Genomic DNA, 21,111 nt, shown 5'->3' on the forward strand with positions numbered 1-21,111 from the left:
ACCCTGAGTATTCTAAGGAGTGGGGTGTAAGTAAAGGAAGAAAGAGTTCGCCGCCTCTTTTTCTTTGGTAGCCTGAAGGACAGGAAATCAAGAAGAAATATGTCTTCTTAAAATGGGGACAGGAATAGCTTTTTAAATCCACATCTCCCTTCTGAGAGGGAGCTGCTGTTCCCTACAAATTATGTTTGTGCAGCTGAGCATCTGGAAGGGTTTGGCCTGGATGGTGCGCTGGAAGTTGAGTTTGAGAGTAGGAGTGCTACATACTACGGAGAGTAAGATGGATTTAGAGTTTGGGGACTTCACAGGAAGGAGGGATGAGGAGGTAAGTTGATCTTGAAAGACGGAGCCAGTGAAACAGCAGGGCTGGAGAACTGAGAAGTAAATCCTTCTCTGTTCCAGTCTCAAGCCCTCAGTAAAGTTGACCACATGTTCAAGTGTAAATGGCGTTTGTATTAGTTTCCTAAGGCCACTGTAACAAAATACCACAAACTTGGCTTGAAACACCAGAAATATATTCTCTCACAGTTCTGGAGGCTGGAAGTACAAAATCAAAGAGTCAATAGCACCATGCTTCCTCTGAAGGTTCTAGGAAAGAATCCTACCTCGCTTCTCTTTTAGCTTCTGGTGGTTCCTGGAAATCCTTGGCATTCTTTGGCTTGTAGCTAGCTACATCATTCCAACTCTGCCTCCATCTTCACATGGCCTTTTTTCTCTTATAGCTTTGTGTGTCCTCTCCTCTTCCTACAAGGATATTAGTCATTGGATTTAGGGCTCACCCTCTTCCAGCATGACCTCATCTTAACTTGATTAATTACATGTGCAAAGACCCTATTGTCAAAGAAAGTCACATTCTGATGTTCTAGGCAGACATGGAATTTGAGGGAACATTATTCAATCCACTACAGTGTTATTTCATCTTGTTTTTGTGGAAATTAAGAGACAGGCAGTTTCATGTCAGGTCAACTGGCAAGAGACTGGGGAAGGGGAGGTATTTGGTGAAATGGCCTATGAACCGAAAGAATTCAAGAGAACTTCGGAGTTGGGAGTCAGAGATGAAAGTTAATGCTCCCTCCACCTCTCATGGGGATGTTCAGAAATCTGAAAGGGCTTTGGAATTCCAAAGGGCATGCAATGAAGACTTCAAGGTAATATCCAGATCTCTTAGGCCAGGAGACAACCGCTGATTTCTGGGTTACCAATAAAAGAAGGACACTTGGGAGAGGGGAAAACAGAGAAGATGGAAGAGAAGGAAGAACAAAAGGAAAAAAGGTGGGGAGATGATTAAGTAAGACCGATGAGTTTCTGAAGGGAGACCAAGGAGAAAGAAAGAACAGCTCTTTCGAATCAAGGTGAAGGATCCAACACAAGACTTGGTAAACAAAATAAATCAAGATAAGCCTGGGAAGAAAGAAAAGAAGTGTGGAGAGGGAGGGAGGGAGCAAGAGGAAGAAGTGCATGGTAGGCCTCATGCAGTGTCACCAAAAATTGCCTCCACTGCCACCCAGAGCTGCCTAAACCATGGCTTCTGGCTCATGACCCTAATTAACTCGAAAGAACAGAGCACAGGTGGGAACGCTTTCTGTGTCTCTGTCTGCATCATGGTTCTTTTTTTAATGGTACGAAAGTATTTGATAACTACCACATCAGTACAGAAAACACATACCCTATAGTTCATTCTTTAAAACCAGAAGAGCCAAGTGAAAAGTCAGTACAAATTCTTACTTTTACTTAAAAAAAAAATAAAAAATTCAAGGTATACATTGGGAATTGAACTACTATGAACTCTCTTTTTTCTAAAGCTGTGACATGAGTGATTTCTAGTCAATAATGTTCTGTCAAACATTGTACTAAGCCAATGTACTAATCAAAGCAGATAGAGGACCAATAAAGCTGTTTGCTCTCTCCTCGTCCTGCTGAGCTAGACCAGGAAAACACAATCTTAGTAGGAAGACTGACAGGAAGAGGAATTGCAGAGCTCCTATCCCAACAGAAAACCCAACGAACTAATTTCTACAGAAAGGATTTTAAGCAAATCCACACACTTAAATGCTATAAGAAAAGGATACATTTTAGTCTCCTTCCAGCACAAGCACATTCCAGTAAAACAGGAGCCTTTAGAGCACTAACAACTAAAAAGCACACAGCATATAATACTTTGATCTTTAAATGGGTAACCATGGAAGTCCCACGATTATATCCACTAGGTTAGCCTGAGTAGTCATTTTTTAAAATGTTGTTTCAAAAATGCTTAAAAGAGAGTTCTGGTTACAGGGGGACTATATCAGCGGAAGACATAGTGATACAAGGACTGAAAACATGAGACTAGGAATTGATTTTCACATGTAGCTTGTGGGTAAAGTACATCTCTGAGCTGATTCACACAGCCAAGGCTAGCTGTGATAATAGGAGCTCTAGAAATCTCAAGACAGGCAACTGGCTCAATAACACCCAACAGAGATACTCCCAAACAGTCAAAAACCCCATTGAGGCGGAAGGACTAAACTTTGACTCAGGTCAAAAGCTGTGAGTGCACAAAATGTATGCAAAGTCTGCTGGGTCAAAGGGCGCTGACACCAACACGGGTGCTGGGCAGGGGCCCCCAAGTGGAACGCTGGATGTGGGCTCGCTCCAGAAACCCCTGAGAGAGGCATCTACCTGGGGAGGAATACAAGGGTTACTGAACACACGGTTTTTCAGGAGAAACAGGTCCTAGGAGGATCAGGTCTTTTTTTGTCTTTTTTTTTTTTTTGACCCACCCATATTTAACATTAATGCAAAGATGCAGAACAGAGCCCGTTTTTCCAAGATGTGTTCTTCCCTCATTAGCTGAAGCCGCTCCCAAGATACTGGGCTGCTGCAGTCCAAAGAAATCTCTTTGCCTGGAGGAGGGATCTCGTGTGGCTGATTGTTGTGGGAAGCTGGCCCAGAGGATGAGTTGCACAGTGAAATCACCATTAAACCACTGCTTAAGTCCAGTCCCCGGTCTTTTTCTGCTCTGTAATGCAGAAACATTTCTTTAAAGGCCAGAAGAATCCATAAACGTGAGCAGCACGTCCAATGTGTCACCAGCCACTTCATCGTCATGGTGCTGGAAAGTTGTTGTGACAGCCACCATGTTAACTCTAGGAGTCTGCTCTAGCAGCTGTTCTGCAATATGCTTTTCCACCAAAGAAATAGATTTGTTAAAAATAGGCATGTAGGTAAATTGATTCTCTTCTGTGTGACCTGGAGCTAGTCAATCCCCTACCCCCAGCCTCAGATTCCTCATTGTAAACAGGTAATTGGATCTCATGACATAATTTCTAGATCCTTTGAGCTGTCGTGAGCTATATGGAAGTATTATCAATAAAATTCAATTAAAACGACCTCCCTGGAGTATCCATAGTGTATTGGAAGAGTGAAAATGTTACTAGAAACCACATTCCCATTTTGTAGAAAGTGGAGATTAAATGGACCTAATTTCAAGTCTCAGTGAAATTAAATTAAATGAAATACAATGAAATGAAATGAAACGAAATGAAATGAAATGGAGTGAGAAGGAAATTGCTGAGAGTGCGCTCAGGGAAGTAAGGCCACTTTGGTCCTCCAAGTTCCGGGAACTAATTATAAACTGAGTCATGGCTCAGGTGAATGGCTTTGCTATTACAACATTTGAAATGAAGAAAGGAATGGGGCAAGACTTGTTAGAACAATAGAGAAGACAATCATTCCCACCACATCATCCTATTTCTGAAAACAACACGGAGATGAGTATCTTTATCCCCATTTAACAGATAAGGAAAATGAGGCTCGGAGAATCTAAGCAACTTATTCCAGGCCACAAACCAGTAAGTGGCAGCACTGGGATGAAAATCCAGGTCTGTTCAAGTCCAATTCCAGTGTTCCCACCGGATTGGCACTATTACGCCCCGCTGTCTGACTCAAGACAAAATTCCTATTGAGAATCTGAGTGGTGCACAGCTCACTTTTCTCTCCTCTAGCCCAAGGAACACAGGCATGTTTTTAAATTGAGAGTGATGGCTACCTGGCCAGGGGCCAGAGCAAAGAATTGTTAGCGCAGAGATTCTTAACCAGACCAGAGCCAGGAACAGAGTAGAAACCTGACAAATATTTGCTGAGGAGTTGAGTGAATATAAGATCCAGGATGAAGATTTTCTGCATGTTACAAAGGAAGGATCTGAGCTCAGAGAAGCCAACTGACTTGCCCTACGTCAACAGAGACCTAGAAAAGATCTCTCTTTTTCCGGAGAGAGATGAAAAAAGAACCAAAGATGTCTAGACTTCCAGACAAGAGATGTTCCCACCATATCACCGTAATTTCTAGGGCCAGTACAATTTTTGCTACACACTTAATGAAATGCAGTATGCTTTGGGGAGAAATGAATGCTAACCTCCAACCAAGAACATTTATTTGCCTCATGGGTTAATTAGAAAATGACTGCTGTTTCAGGAAGCTAATAAACGCATGGTTAATGCAATTATCAGTTTTCATGTTAGGCTATGACTCATTTTGTTTATTTTAGCAGTCTTTCCTCCTGTGTGGTATGTGCTGGGAATAGGAGCCCCCACCAGTCACTCAGAAAGCAATTTACTGACTCGCCGTGAGTGGATGACTGCTTTCAGAGTGCGTTGGGTCATTCAGATAGAAGAATGCGTCCTCAGGTTCCCCATCACTGAGGAGCCCCCTCATCTCATCCCCTGAGTGTTCAGTCTCTAGCACCAAACTTCCTCCTTTAATACATAATTCTGACTGTCTTCAGAATACCCCCACCTGGATGTCTTACAATCACCTCAAGTTCAACACATTCTACCTGTCCAAGGATATCTGACTGTGCAATTAAGATCTACGCATTTCACTACAGGTAGATAAAACAATAAAAATGTTTTTAAAGATGTAAGTTTAAAATGGAATTCATCTTGTCCATGAAACCACGTATGTACTATTTGGGAATCACTTGGGTGAATAAGTCTGTAATCTGTGAAGAGTGCTAGACTATGTTTTACAAGCGAGTTATGTGTTAAGAGTTATGTGTTATTGGCAAAGAGACCCAGGTCTCTGGAGACTGTGCCCTATCCTGAGGCTCTAGTTCAAAGGGACTCTAGTTTTTTTCCAGCCTCTCTGCTCCAGAATACCTAAAGAATATACTAGATACCTGATCAAGCCACTTGATGCCATGATGGACAAAGGAACAAAGGGAGTGCTAGACAGATTTTTTAAATATGCATTTGTGGGAATGGTGGGTAGCCTGGCTCCTAGACAAGGGGTGTAGAATGAAGCCGACCCTGGAATGGAGAAACCAGAGATCAGAAGGAACCCTGAGAGAGAATCCTCATGAAGAACAGCCACAGGGAAGGCCAGGGTCACATCAGTGGATAGACATACTTTCTTTTCTGACCCGGAACAACAGGAGACAAAGGAAGCCATGGCTTTACTCATGAAGGGGTGTTCTGGAGACTGTGGAGAGATTCTGTGAGCTTGGGAGAGAAGAAAAGAGAAGCTAAAGGGAGAAGAGGTCAAAATGCATCAATAGCTTGTACTTTGCCCCTTGGACACAGCTTTGCTCTCACCGGACAGGACCTCGCCATGCTTACCAACTTCCAACCTTGGGATACAGATCCAGTGGGGGTGGGGGGCGGGGAGGCAGTGCAGAGAAGGAAAGAAGAGAGAGAAGAAAGGGAAGGCACGAGAGGAGGAGGAGAGCGAAGGCCTCTGCCAAGCCCTTGATCTTACCCAAAAATAGAGTGTGGAAGCAGAGTTCAATCGCGGGAGGAGGAACAAGAGAACCAGCTCCGTCCATCTTCATCCTTCTCTTCTCTCCCACCTCCACCTTCAGCAAGTTGTTGAAGAACCAACAAAGGAGTGGAGTGGGGCTGAGTGAAGTCTGATGAAAATAAGAACAGGAGCAGCCTGGAGGTGATTCCCCAAGATGGAAGCACTCAGCTGAAGGGAATGAGAGTGAAGGGAGAAGTATTCATTAGCTGAGTATTAGCAGAGTATCAGCTCAGTATTAGCTGGAAGGGTCACATTCTCGCTTCCCAGGCCTGCCCCCTCTCTACAGTTGCTCCAAATGAGGCAACCGGTCCTTTTTGGTGTGACTTATTGTCACAAAATTCTTTTTCTTTTTTTCTTTTTTTTTTTTTTTTTGGCGGTTTGGCTTTATATTTTTATTTTATTTATTTTACTTATTTTATTTTTATTTTTATTATTTTAGGATTCCAGGCTAATTTTTTTTTAATTTATTAGTTTCAGGTGTACAAGACAAGGTAATACTTAGACCTTCATCATTTATATCCCTCACACTGTGAACCCCCCTCCCCCCATCCACTATCCCTCCGACTTCGCACCGAGCCATCACATTATATATATAAAATTATAGTTGGCATTCATTAATGTTTAGCTTCTGGTGTACAATGCCATGATCAGGCATCCACAGTATCCCTGAGGAGGTCTCCCAAATAGGACGCATGTCCATCGGATACCCATCAAAATCTTTACAACATTATTGAATACGTTCCCCAAATTAATTTTCAAAAACCCTGAGGCCATCTTGTGGTTACCAGCTGCTTCCTTATCCCTTCACCTTTCCCCTTATCCCCCCCCACCGCCCATCTAACAACTCTTGGTTTTTTCCTTTTTGTCCCCAAAACTGTTTCTGATTAGTTCATTCACTTATTCTTCTCTTTAGATTCCGCATATAAGTGAGATCATATGGTACTTGTCTTTCTCTTTCTGACTTATTTCACTTAACATAATGTTCTCTAGATCCATCCATGTTGTTGCAAATGATAAGATTTCTTTCTTCTTTATGGCTGCGTAATACTCCATTGTATAAATGTACCACAGCTTCTTAATCCAGTCATCGACCGATGGGCATTTCGGTTGTTTCCATATCTTGGCTATTGTATAAAGTGCTGCAATAAACATAGGAGTGCATACTGATTTTTGAATTGGAGTTTTGGATTTCTCCGGGTAGATGCCTAGGAGTGGAATTACTGGATCATAGAGTAGTTCCATTTTCAGATTCCTGAGATACCTCCATACTGTTTTCCATAGTGGCTGCACTAATCTGCAATCCCACCAACAGTGCACTAGCGTTCCTTTTTCTCCACATCCGCGCCAGCATTTGTTGTTTGTTGATTTATTGATGATAGCCATTTTGACTGGAGTGAGGTGGTATCTCATTGTGGTTTTTATTTGCATTTCTCAGATGGTTAGTGAGGTTGAGCATTTCTTCATATGTCTTCTTGCCTTCTATATGTCCTTTTTAGAAAAATGTCTCCTCAAGTCCTCTGCCCATTTTTTAATTGGGTTGTTTGTTTTTTTGGAGTTGAGTAAGTTTTTTATAGATTTGTGATATTAATCCCTTATCAGATATATCATTGGCAAATATCTTTTCCCATTCAGTAGGATCTCTTTTTGTTTTATTGATGGTTTCCTTTGCTGACAAAATTCTTGAAGTACACCTGAGAGCACTTCACCACGAACTTGTGAAAAGTCCTTGCTTTTATGATGAAAAATGATGCCACCAAGTTTTTTTTTTAAATGGTCCTGAGGGCTCTTAAAAGATAATACATTCCAAAGTTCCAACAGGAAAAAAGGCAGGAAGCAAGGGAATCTAGCTCTCCCCAAATATGCATAAATTCTGAGCTGAAAGGAACATCTTGACTAACCATGGTTTCACTGAAAGGATTATGATTTCAATAGTGCCTTTGCATATAAAAATGCACCAGTGTTATTGGTCTGCTTTTCAGAAAGACTAGTGAGATACTGGGTGGAAATCTCTGCGGGGAGATTTTTCAAGGTGGAGCTAGAAGAAAACCAAACAAGACAAAACAAAAACATAAGACTACAGGTTCACTGTAAAGAGCTAAGTTATTTGCAAATACCAAAGCTTGGTTTCCATGATGGCTTTTTTGGACACATTTTTAAGAGCAGGGGATGTTCTATTTCACAAATGTAACAGCAATCCACATTCCTCTGTAAGGATTAATTATAAATGGTTTGTACATTAAAACTCGAAGTACTCAAGGCACCTGTTGAAAGTATAGTTGCTACCATGTGACATAAGCCAGTTCGGCAACATCAAATGCATCCTAAGTAGAAGGGTGCATAGTAAAAATTAGAAAAAAGGCTAAGTTGAAATCAAAACAATACAAACAAAAACTACTTTTAAATGGCATCAAGCTATCCAGTGACTCTCTGGCCTTAAATCAGTATTAATTAATGAATAATTTATCAGATCTTGATAAATAGGTACCATAATGACCTTGGTGTTTGCACCGATGTACAATGTACCCCGGCCTTTATTTTACCATATTGCTCAAAAATATTCCGAATTCCAGAAGAAAGTGCTGTTTGTCACTGCCTGTCAACATGTGATTCCCTTCTACGAGAGGACACCAGTGGCAAATGAATAGATCATTCCTGTATTGACACCTATTTTCTCAGCCTAACGGTTTATTTTACTAATGGCTGTTGGTGAAGATTCATTATCAGAAAGCATTAGCAAGTCAAAGATGCTAACTCAAGGCTGTCATCATGATAAAAGCTACCAAAGTGATAAATCTTGTTTCTATGCACTCCCTTTGTCCTGACACCTCTTGGTTATTTATTTTTTTAAAAAACGTCATTTAGTTTCTCAGGGATCCTAATGAAGATAGCCATCTGCTAAGTAAAGGCACAAAGAAATCTGAGAACAAAAATATCAACAAGAAGGAATGATCTGGATATTTGTTTGTAGTTGATGAGCTTTGGCCAATTCCAAAATAATGAAGAGTTTTATTAAATGTTTGCTCCTTTTCTTTTTAGAAAAGAAAACATTGCATTTCAAGGTCCATACAAACCGTAGCAAGAAAATTTTCACCTAACATTGGTTTTGTGTTTCCTTTCAATGCATTTGATAATTCTAAACATGAGGTATATTCTAAATTTCAAATATGTATCCGGATATTCATAACAATTTTTGTTATGTAAAATAGATAGCTCTTAATAATCATTCAAATCCAACCAACATCATTTTGTCTCCCCTTAAGACAAAAACCTTTACCAACAGGGATTTCATGTTTTGAGAGGGGAGTCAAGAATAGTTGCTCCTTTGTCATGTTCCCTCTCTCTGGGTGACCCTCTTCGGTCAGGAAGAACTTATACACATTCAACACTCAGGCCACAAAAATACATTTAAGCCACTGAAAAACAAAGTCATTGGACCTATTGAAACGTTTTCAACATCTAGGAAAGTAACATCCCAAAGGCCAAGGCAGTTACCTAAGAAAATTTCTAAGTATGTACGTTACCCAGGATGGAGAGGCAACAGGTAAGTGGATTCCATACCAATTAGAAAGTGTTATGACTGGCAAACCACTGCGAAACTCTAAAATTGCAGTTTAATGGAAATGCTGGCTGTCATCCCCAAAGTACATTTCAAGGAATCACAAAACTTGAGAATTAGAGGCAGCTGAATGGAAGTTTTCATCCATGTTGAACCCGGAAGATTAGGTGGTAACACAAGGACTTTTGCAGGTGCCCCAGCTCTTAACCCGGGGCCCCTTCCCCCACAGAACTCTTCATTCTTCAGGACCTGATGGAGAGCAGGTCTCCTATGACAAGCTCTTGGCCCAGCTCGGAGATGGAGCAAAGCTGACCAGGGACGGGCATGGAACACCCAGATAGCTCAGGGTTCAATGGAACAGCCAGCCTCATAGACTCCAGCGCAGGGAGCACAATGCCGTCATTCAAAGATCAGGCTTATCCCCAGTCTTGTGAAAATAATAACACTCGTCTATTCCCCAGGGGTGGGTGAAGCAAACAGCTTTTGGGGTTCTGGGAGCCTCTGGAACTGTTTCCCAAATGTTTCAGGTTTGGCCTTACGGTACACACTTTGCCCCTGAGTGTTTTTCCCTTAATTTTTAGGCCCAAGTGTACTTTAAGGTAAATTGATCCCACATGCTTCTGATTCACTTACATTGAATTCATCAGACCATGTTTGGAAAGAGCAACATGAAGCCCAAGAAGCCCTCTGAGCCTGCTTTTATGAGTCTCTCTGTGCCTTTTTTCTTAGAAGCAGGAAGCCACATTTTGACATGGACAAATAAAATGCAAGCCCCAGAGACTCAGGCCTGGCTCCAAATGTAGCACCTGTGAAACCAATGGATCCTCAAGTCACCAAGACGAAGCTTCCCTTCCCTATCTTCCAGAAGTTCAAGGAAACCTTGCCGTGGGCTATGTTGAGCCTGCATCAGTAATTAGCTGCTGGGCGCAGGGCTCATACAAACCTTCAGCATCCCTAACTCCACACCCATTCCTGATATTTCAGCCTCCTCATACAAGGGGAGCCCAGACTCGGGGCTCCTTACTCTAGAGCTGAGCTAGGGCTCTGTGCTGGCAAGTCTGCAGGAAATTGTCCATTCTCTTCCGAGCTGTGGAACGGGGCATTCTGAGCCATTTGTTGTTAATGTTATTGTTAAAATCATTTGGAACCTGCTGAAGGGGCACAATGGTGAATGGCTTGAATGTGATTAGTTTTAGAGAAAAATTAAAAATAACAACAGCCAGTAGCAAAATTAGGTGTGTGGCGTGGGCGTGAGAAATGCTCTCTGGGTAAGCCAAACATGCTATTCCCTTAATAAGAATCGGTTATTAAGAATCTGAAACACCTGTTAACCCTAAGAATCCAGGGCATAGTTCCTGGCACATAGTAGGTTTTTTATATATCCTAACAGGTAGAATGGGAGCACCCATAGATCTATCCTATAGTCTCAACTTCGGCCATTGGGGAAGGCTCTTTCTGAAGCCTTAGGTCAACTTCTGGGATGGGACACAAAGGCAGCTGTGCCCACCTGTTCTCTAATCTATGACTTGACTGGGGTTCTGACACTTGAAGGAAATCCAGAGTCCCTCATCAGGAAAAGGATGATGAACCCTACAAACCGAAAAGATGTGTAAGGGCAACTTGACCTGGACTGGGGGCCATATTTGTCTCCCTCTCTTGATAAGGCGCTTAACCATGTATTCTCAACTCCAGCTATTTGTTAGCATTTTAATACTTCCTGATACCTGGATCCTAACTAAGACTGACTCTATCAGAATCTCTGGGGGTGATGCCCAGGAAATCTGGTTTTTCTTAAAAGCTGCACTAGTTACCTGACTATGCAATCAGGGTTGAGGACCACTGATTTCAAGGAACTTGATGTCTCATTAGGGAGACACCTCAGGGGTGATGTAGATGCCTGATCACTGCACTGTCACCTGAAGCTGAAGCTGAAGAATAATGAATGTCAACTACAATTTTATATACAGATATAATTACAAGAAGTGTAGTACAGCATTAGGAATAGAGACAGTGGAAATGTAATGGCTCTGTGCGATGTCAGAGGGGTAGTAGATGGGGGAGGAGGGTTACCACTGTCTGAGAGATATAAACAATAAATGTCTAACTATTGTTTTAGGCACCTGAAACTAATTTAAAAAATGTTTTAAATTGTTTTTTAAAATGAAGGAACCTGAATACATTCCTGTTCTGGAAGAGTTCTTGGAAATAATCTACAGAGGCGAGGCACTGCTGGTTGTTTTCTAACCTAGTGAAATAGGATTCAGGGCTGATGCTTCCCCCTAACTTCTACCCCTTATTTCAGCCCACCTCTCTTTGTCATGTGTCCAAGTTATAAATGCTGATCAAGCTGTCTGAGATTTTTTCAAGCCAGTACACAACAAACAGGTTTAAAGAGAACCAGAACCAACCCCAAATGCTGAATCATCTGTGATGTCAAAATGAACCAAACACAAAATCTCTTCGAATATTTAATCAGTTTGGAGACCTCTGCCTTCCAACCCAGTTGGGTAAAAAATTCCAAAGAAAGCATGATTACGGGGTCCTCAAAGAAAACACTGGGCTAAAATGGAGGAGCTGGGTTTGGGAAGACAGAACATAACACGTGTCTGAAGGCCTTTTGAAGGAATTCTACCACTTATTACTTTAAAAAAAAAAACCTCAAAATGAACAAGAAAGGATTAAACAGTTATACAAATTTCACGACAACTAAAACTTCTTTTACGGCTGCAAATACCAGACATGGTTTTGAAATAGACTCTTTAAAAACCCTCCGATCCTACAGTGGTTTCTTTCCATAGCCTTCTCTGTACATACAATAAGCAAACTAGCTACACACGGCGTCCTTTGGGCCCTTGCAAAGCAGCAATCAGCGAGAGACAGAAGGCGTGGAAGAGGTAAGAGGAAGGTGTTCACAGTCCTTGAACATGGACGCAGATCCCAGCAAACCTAATCTATTTTCTTTGGGGGAAAAAAATAGGAAAATAAATGGAAGGCCTCAAAAAATCTCCGTCAATTCAGGTCAGGGTGCCAATGATAATACTTTTTGATAACTGCATTGGAGGAACTGGGGGGAGCGTGTCCTTCAGAGTGACAGGTGTACAATAATACAGGCTAGGTCATGACACTGGGGCCGACTTCTTTGGAAACGTTCAGCAGGAAAGGCGTAGTAAGGTCTGTCTCGCTCTCCTTCTCGCTCTCGTGTCTTCTCTTCTCTGTTCCTTGGCGCAGTTGAGAGGCAGTGTCAGGCTCCAGCCCCAGGCTCAGAACGGGTACTGCGACACATGTATCCGCAGTCGGATCACGGAACTCCCTCTGAAGTTGACGACGGTGTTGACAGTGACCATTTCCAAGTCCAGCTCGATGTCCCGGGGCCCTTTGATGGGGCGTGTCATCACCAGAGTGGCACTGATTGGGCCTGTTTGCTGTGGACAAAACCGAGGACACTTGTTAGAAAAGGCCTAACCGACCTAAGAGGGCAGGGTAATCTGGACCCCAGAAGCTGCTGAGCAACGGCACAGAAGGTGAGGTAAGCAGACAACTATCTGGCAGGAGATGTGGCCACGGGGCCTCTCACAGGAGCCCCGGGTGGTCAGGCTGCAGCCTCAGTCAGGGTCCTCCCCCTTGCCCACTGCAGTCACAATGGCATCTCCTCGGTGCCACTCTTCCCGACTTTGCCCACGCTTCACCTGGCTCTTTCCTACTAACTCTTCAGGTCTCAGCTGGAAATGTCACTTCCTCAGAGGAGCTTTCCCTACTTTCCTCAACCTAAGTTGCCCCCACCCTGGACCCTTTGCCATTGTACCTGCTACTTTGCATAGGACGGTATGTATTCATTAGCATGTGTCACTGCGCACACTATTTACTTGGTCCACGTCCGATGTGTAGGTCCCCACTAGACCATGACCTCCATAGAGCTCAGATCAGGGCCAGGTTTGTCACCAGTGAATCCCCTAAAACCCAGCATGGTGCGTGGCACACAGGAGATGCTCAGTAAATATGTCTTGAATGAAAGAACAGATAATTGATGGAACTAACCGTGTGACTTAAGGTTGTCACTTCACATCTCAAGGCCTCATCTCTACAATGAGGGTTTGTACCAGATCAGTGGTTCCCAAGTAAACAGCCTCTAAAGGATTTCAGACACTTTTTTTTTTTTAACAATTCCCGGGACCCATTCCAAGATTTTCTGCCTCAGTGGTTTTTCGATGATGTCTGAGGAAAGTGTAACTTGTTTATGGGCCTCCAGGTGGTTCCAATTTGCAGCCCCTGCTGAGGCTTCTGTCTAGACACTGTAGTCACCTCCAGCTTTGCCATTCTGTGACCCTATCGCTGTGGTCCTGATAATTTCATGTGAACTTTTCTCCTTCACTGAATCTTTTTCTAAAACTTCTGAGGAGGTAGGGAGAGCAGGCTGATATCAACTGAGCACCCACCATGCATGAGGCACTCTTCTAGACACTTTTACGTACATGTGCTTATTTAATACCCACGACAACTCTGAAAGGACTTGCTACTCAGTGTGCAGTCCCTGGACCAGTAGCATCCATCGATCACCAGGGAGCTTGTCAGAAATGCAGGATCTCAACCCCTGCCCCCAGACCTACTGAGCCAGAATCTGCAGCTTAACACAATCCCCAGGTGATTCATGGGTACATTAACGATTGAGAGGTACTCATCTAAAAAAGCACAGGACCCAGATTAGGGATCCTGGCTGTCCTACTAAAGGTGTCTCATTATTTCCTCATTTTATAAATAAGCAAACTGAGGCCCAATGAGGTTAAGTAATTGCTTAGGGTCACCCAACTCATCAGGAGCAGAGCCAAGCGATATCATTCGGGTGCTTCTTTCCCACCCCAAACCCCAAGACTATTTCACTGCATAACAATGATCAGAAGAGACTGAGGTGTGTTTACTTTTTCTCCTTCGCACTGCCCTTAAGGAGATGTGCTTAGGGTTCAGTGCAATGACCAGATAGTGGGCCCCTAGAGAAGAAACAGCATGAAGGAACAAGCATGCTGGACAAACACTTCCTGCAAGTTGCAGAGCCCAGTGCTGTACCCAAAAAACTGAAAATAAGAGGCTCTGCAAAATTGAGAAACTTGGCTGCACCAGGTGTTTTATTTGTCTCCACAGAGGGGGGGCTCTCTATAAAGTTCTAGACATCCCCACAAACTGCCACAGGTATGTCAAAGGTGGGGCTGGCAGACAGGTGCCAGCCAGGTACTGAGACCTCTGCTGTGTCTGCTGATGCAATTTCCTCTTGGCATCAGCTCTCTCTGTTCCCGTCAGCATCAGCACAGTTGGCACCTGCTCACGCAGAGGATCATTCAGACTTCCTTGTCAACTCTTGCAAAATCTTGGAGCCCTGGGCCAGGACTCCCGAGGGTACAGCCACACAGGGAAATGCTCACGGCATTTACATATACAAATACCTCACCAGCTTTCACTGTTTGCATGAACATAGGCCAAGGGTTAAGAATCCTGAGCTGTGGGCAGCCTTCAGGAGGGAGAGCCACAGAGCCTGGGAGGGGGACATGGAACTTCTGGAAACTTCCAACTTGTTCCTTTGGGCTTTCCTAGTAAGAGTCTCCAGAACAGGGGAAATCATTACCTCTTGCATTTGGAAGTAACCTTAGCAGTCAGTGAGTCTGACCTTCACCAAGCTCAGCTCTGCAGCAGCCTGAGAAAGGCCGGCCTACAGCACAAGGGAAGGCTCAAGTGCCTGCCAAGAGAGCTGAGGACAGCCACATCCACTCCTCACTAGGCTTTTAGGGCAGAGTCAGGGAATTAATGAAATAGCTCCCACTGAGAGCCCTTGGTCATTGGTGAACCTGGTGGTCAATGGTGCAAAATGATGGTGGGGGTGATTATGGTTGTGATGGTGGTGGCGGTGGTGATGGTGGTGGTGGTGATGGTGGTGATTACGGTTGTGATGGTGATGGTGGTGGTGGTGATGGTGGTGGTGGTGATGGTGGTGATTACGGTTGTGATGGTGGTGGTGGTTACGGTTGTGATGGTGGTGGTGGTTACGGTTGTGATGATGGTGGTGGTGATGGTAGTGGTGATGGTTCATACCAGGCATTTGGCTACCACCTTCCATAACCTCTTATTTAATCCTTATAACACTACCGTTTAAGTAGGTTAAGTACACTACTTAAGATCACAAAACAAGCACATGGTGCTGGATTGTCTCCCTCCAAAAATCATGCTCTGTCCATTATGCTCTATGATGAGCTCTCAGTACCTCTCACGTTCCCGACGTTCCACAACACTTACTCTACTTGAGAATCACCACTTTGCATTGTAAATGTTTGCCCGGTTGCTTGTCCCCTCCCCACTATAATGTGGGCTGCACAAGGGCAGAGGCTACATCCTGTTTGTCCCTGAGCTCTCAGTGGTTGACGCAAAGCCGCATACATAGTGGGGTGGTGCTGAATTAATGCTGTGATGGAAGAAGGAATTAGTAACTGAAGCCTGTGGAGTTGACCACGGTGGGAGTAGGTTGCAAACAGCCCACCAACATATGTCTTCTTGGCCCTGATCCTACACAAGCTTGGATTTGTTCTGAATCAACTTGTGAAATAGCACTGTCTGACACATGGCAAGTCAGCTTCCCTTGGCCCTGCCATCTGATCCACGTGTGTCACAGACTAAACACACTTTGGCACAGTCCAAACCCCATGACCGTACTCCCTTCTCTGGCCCAAATTCTGTCCCTGCATCACCTGGCCAATCACCAGTCCTCTGTCTAGGGCTCAGAGTGACAGACTACAAAACAGCGCTTGTGAAAGGAGCATGTGTGCACATGGATATATATGCACGTGTGGGGTGTGCCTGCATATGTGTGCACTTGCATAAGTGGTATGCCCGGGGTAGGTGTACGTGTGTATGTATGCATGCATGCATGTGTGTGGATGTGGTTTGCCTCCTGGGTGAGATGAAGCTCTTCCCGAGTGCTCGTGATACAATCTGTGAATCTCAGGGGAGAGGCTCAATGGCCACCAAGCCGCACCTCCCACATGACGCTCCAGTCCCTTGGGCAGCACTGCCAACTTCTCCAGGGCCCAGGAGCTCACAACCTCCTTACAGCAGCAGCAGCAGTAGCAGCGGTAATACCATCAATACAATAATAGCTGTTGCTTACTGAACACTTTCTATTGTTACTAGATGTTAAAGCAGACTTTTCTTGTTATCTCAATTTCTGCTGAGACCCCCAAAGCTAGAAGAGTGGGTGGAAATAGCCCACATCCTAAAGAGAAATGTAAGAATATTGTGGGGACAGAGCCAGGAGTGCAGTTTCCAGGCTCTCGGCCTCACGTGGAAAGGTGCTGGCTCAGGTAGTAAATGGCCATCAACTGTGATTGGCTGGCCATCAGCTGTGGCTAGTTGGCCGTCAGCTGTAACCAGTGAGCCACTGGTCACTAATATAACTGCTGTGGCTACGCTAGCAGCAAGTGGGGATAGCAAGAAGATGGTGGCTGGCAAGCGCGGATTGCATGGTTGAGTCGAGGAGAGTTGATCGGTTGGCAGAAAAGCGGACAGCAGGTCGCACATTGTGTGAATCCAGCCTCCAGTGAGACTATAGTGACATGACTCCCTTATCTATGGCTCCGTAGGTGTTCCTTTTTGGCCGAGCCACATCCTGCATTCTTATGTGGGGAGCAGGAGCAGAGACCCCGCAGGCCGCCCTGCACGACAAATATACATAATTTTTGTTGCCAGACTGCCTGGGTTTGAATCCTGCTCTGGTGCTTCCTAGCTGTAAGATCTTAGGCAAGGTACTTAGCCTCTCTGTGCCTCAGTGCTCTCATCTGTAAACCTGGTTGGTCAAGCAGGCCCTCTACATAGGATTGCTGTGAAGGTGAGGAGTGAGATGCGAAGCACTTGGCACTGTGCCTGGCACCTGTTGAACAAGGTAGAGGATTTTTATAGTTTCTGTGGCTGTTATACAGGACTTGCAAAGCTGTGGCCCCAAGTAAGATCTGTTTCTCTCCCTCTATCACCACCTGCAGCCTATATCCATGTATTAAACACACTTACCACACACTTACTCAAGCACGAGAGGGTTTCAAGAGAACTGTTCAGGGATGGTGGGTCCCCTGACATTTACGGATGCGGGGTACGTGACTCTCTCCTGGAGAAGTCTACACTAGAGAGCCTCATAGCTGCCTGGCACCACAGTGAGAGGTGGCTGCTGGTGTCCTCATGTAAATAAGGTCTGCCAGCCAGGGTGAGGCAACCCCCACCCCTGGAAAGCCTGTGTGGGACACAGCACCAGAAAGAGGGGCAGAGAAGTTTGGGGTGGCAAGTGGCTGAGTAGAGGCCGTGTTACCCACATCCGGGAACAGTCAGCGCTCAGCCCTCAGGGAAACCTCCAAAGAACCCAGTGAAAGCAAGAGCATTTGGGTCTCTGCCCCAGAGAGAGCACCAATGCCACCTCACAATGGCAGCAATCAAGGGAGACTCAGGTCCCCCAATCTCTCCCCTCCAACCATCTGCACCCCCGACCCCTGGAGGAGGAGCCAGAGGCAGCACTGATAGAGGAAGGTGGTACAGAGGCCACCCCCACACCCCTCCCACCACCCTGCCTCTGAGCATGTGTGTATATGGGGGAGGGGCGCTTTACACTGAATGAGGGGCTGAGAGGTTGAAGTTTGTACTTAAATCAGCTCGGGCTTATATGGGAAAATGAGACAATTCAACAGCAACTGAAAGTGTCTGCAAATCCCATGGGATCGACCTGAGATGTCACTCAGGAATGCACAGGTTCAAGCCAGCAGGGGGAAAGAGAAAAAGAAAGTTAGTGAATGTCTCAGCCTTGCCAAATCCCAGCTGTTTGATAAAAACAGTCGTTTCGTGTCCTAGGCACTGGGCTAATTAGATGGTCTCATCTAATCCTAAAGTAAATACAGTTATTACCCCGTCTTTACAGATGAGGAAGTTGAAGCTCAGGGAGGTTAGGTGAGGTGCCCAAGGTGACATGGTTGGGAAGTTGCAGACCACAAATGAAGCTGGTAGGCCTGGCTCCGGGCCCACATTATCATGACTATGCTGTAGCTTTTTAGGTTTATGTACCACGTTTCCCCAAAAATAAGACCTGACCAGAAAATAAGCCCTGGCATGCTTTTTCAGGATGCTTATAATATAAAATAAGCCCTAATGCATCTTTTGGAGCAAAACTTAACATAAGACCCTGTCTTATTTTTGGGGAAATACGGTAGGGCTTATTTTATATTATGAGTATCCTGAAAAATCATGCTAGGGCTTATTTTCTGGTTAGGTGTTATTTTTGGGGAAACACGGTACATAGTCTCACTTTTCTCCCATAAATATGTAAAAATTAAATCATGTAAAAAATAAAAATTAGGGCCGGCCCAGTGGCTCAGGTGGTTGGAGAGCTCTGCTCCTAAAGCCAAGGTCGCCAGTTCAATTCCCACATGGGCCAGTGAGCTGCACTCTCTACAACTAGATTGAAAACAATGACTTGACTTGGAGCTGATGGGTCTTGGAAAAACACACTCGGGCCGGCCCAGTGGCTCAGGTGGTTGGAGCACTGTGCTCCTAACACAGGGGTCACCAGTTCGATTCCCACATGGGCCAGTAAGCTGTGCCCTCTACAGCTAAGATTGTGAATAACAACTCTCCCTGGAGCTGGCCTACCATGAGCAGCCAGCTACTGTGAGCAGCTGGAGGTTGGTGTGGACTGCTGTGGGTTACTGTGTGCTGCCAGGAGTGGCCGGCAGCTGGTGAGAGCTGCCGTGAGCAGCGGACTGACAACTGGTGACCGACTGCCTCAGCTGAGGGGAGTGCAAGGCTCATAATACCAGCATGGGCCAGGGAGCTGTGTCCTACACAAGTAGACAAGAAACAACGGCTTGAACCAGAGTGGGAGGGAAGGCGAAAGAAAAGGGGATAAATAAATAAATAAATATTTAAAAAAATTATTTAAAAAGAATGACTATGGGTGGACTGTGCAGCTTTGGAGTGTGGAAGCCCTACTTTGTCTAGCAGACTTCCATCTTCCTGCCTCCATACCCTGTGGCTCTACAGGGCCCCCAGACCCAGACTGTTTTCTCTTCCCTTTCAGCCCAGAGCCACCTCCCCATCCCTAATTTCCTTCAGCCATTCTCAAGGCAGGCCCAGATCCTCTCCATATGCCGACATCCCCCTCTGAATAAACACTAAAGAATCAGGGCCCTTCTCAATGTTCTGAGAGAGGGCACAAGACACGTACAGCTCAGCTTTGTGCTGTTTCAAGGGTCTTACTGTTGCTATGACAACCCAGGCCCAGAGGAAACTTCCAGGAAGAGCCCTCCTCCTGTCTACTCCATCTGTAGGATAATCTTCTTTCCCAACCATCACTGGGTACCTCTTACAAGTGAGCCACATAGGGAACATTTGGGTCTAAGGGGATTTCAGTGGATGGTGTCCTGGTGAGTGAACTCTTGCCTAGACAAAGCCACTTTCTGCTGGGCGGAAAATGGAGGCAGGTGGAATAAGTGATGATACTTTAAATCCCCAAAAGGGGCATCTTTGTGCTGTTTGGGCCCCACTGTGTCTGTACAGATGAGAGAGGAGAGATTGGTGAATGCCAATGGGCTAGGTTTATGTCCCCAAGGACAGCAAACCCACAGCTCACAGATGTAGATTTCTGCTGGACAGCTGTTTATGGGCGTGGGGGAAGGATGAACATAGACACAACTCCGTCATTTTCATCTTGCAAAAGCGCCTCTCTCCTCAACTCATTTCATCTTCTTGCAAAGCCCTTTACCCTGCTCCACTGGTCTAGAGATGTTGGCTCCATAAGCTGTTACCACATATGACCTGGCCTGGTTAGCATCTTGCCAAAAGCATATTGGTGAGGATACAGGCACAATACCAGCCCCTGGGACCTTTTTGAATCTGTCCTAACTGCTGCTTCTGAGACCTCCACCTTTTCAAACAGTCCCAGCCCCAGCGGCAAAGAATACAGCACTCTGCCAGGAGATGAGGAGAGGAGGGACAGAGAACTCAGATATGTGGTCCTTTTACAGGCTCTTGGACCATCTCCCTTAAAAGTGGGCACATTTCCATGGCCTATATCTTTCCGGGGATTGCTCCCCACAGTAACCTTGGAGGGCTGTGTTCATTAGAAATGCAGATTTCTGGGTGAAGCAGGCTGAAATGTGGCCCCCAAAGATACCAGGTCCTAAACCCTGGAACCTGTGAGTGTTACGTTTTAAGGAAAAGGGAACTTTGCAAGTGTGATTAAGTTAAAAGCCTTGACACAGAGAGATTATCCTGAATTAGCTGAGGGGGACCTAAAGCCAATCACCAGTGTCATTATAAGAGACAGAGAAGATGTGATGTCCAGAGAAAGGAGAAGGCAATGTGACCACGCAGGCAAAGAGTGGCGTAATGTGGCCACTAGTCAAAAAATGCTGGCAGCCACCAGAAGATTGAGGAGAAAAGGAAGTGAGTCTCTCCTGGAGCTCCCGAGGGGATACATCTCTGCAAACACACTGATTTCAGCTCAGTACAAGTGATTTCAGACTTTCGGCTTCCAGAGCTGTGTGAGAATACATTTCTGTTGTCTTCAGCTACCAAGTTGGTGGTAATTTGTTACAGCAGCCACCGGAAACTGATACACTAGGACTCCGCCACCCCATTTGGAATTCCTCTGGATAATTTCAGATGATTCCAAATTCTCTGGCCATGAAGCTCTGGAATCCACTTTTTGGACTAGTACCCAAATTCACACTGAAATGTGAAAAACATCACTCTGAGCCAGTGGTCTCTAAAG

At 44.9% G+C, this 21,111-nt stretch overlaps 1 protein-coding gene across 3 annotated transcripts in view; it reads right to left on the reverse strand.

Moving 5' to 3' along the window:
• Window positions 1–11,288: 11,288 nt before the first annotated feature.
• FBLN5 (fibulin 5) overlaps window positions 11,289–21,111 on the reverse strand; it is a 72,764-nt gene continuing 62,941 nt past the window's right edge. For all 3 annotated transcript variants that reach the window (XM_081050520.1, XM_081050521.1, XM_081050519.1), the window contains one exon: window positions 11,289–12,751. In XM_081050520.1, coding sequence (XP_080906646.1) covers window positions 12,590–12,751 — 162 coding nt within the window. In that variant the 3' untranslated portion in view covers window positions 11,289–12,589. The remainder of the gene's footprint in view (window positions 12,752–21,111) is intronic.

Source organism: Rhinolophus hipposideros (assembly GCF_964194185.1).
Source record: "Rhinolophus hipposideros genome assembly, chromosome: 5".
Classification (NCBI taxonomy): Eukaryota; Metazoa; Chordata; class Mammalia; order Chiroptera; family Rhinolophidae; genus Rhinolophus; species Rhinolophus hipposideros.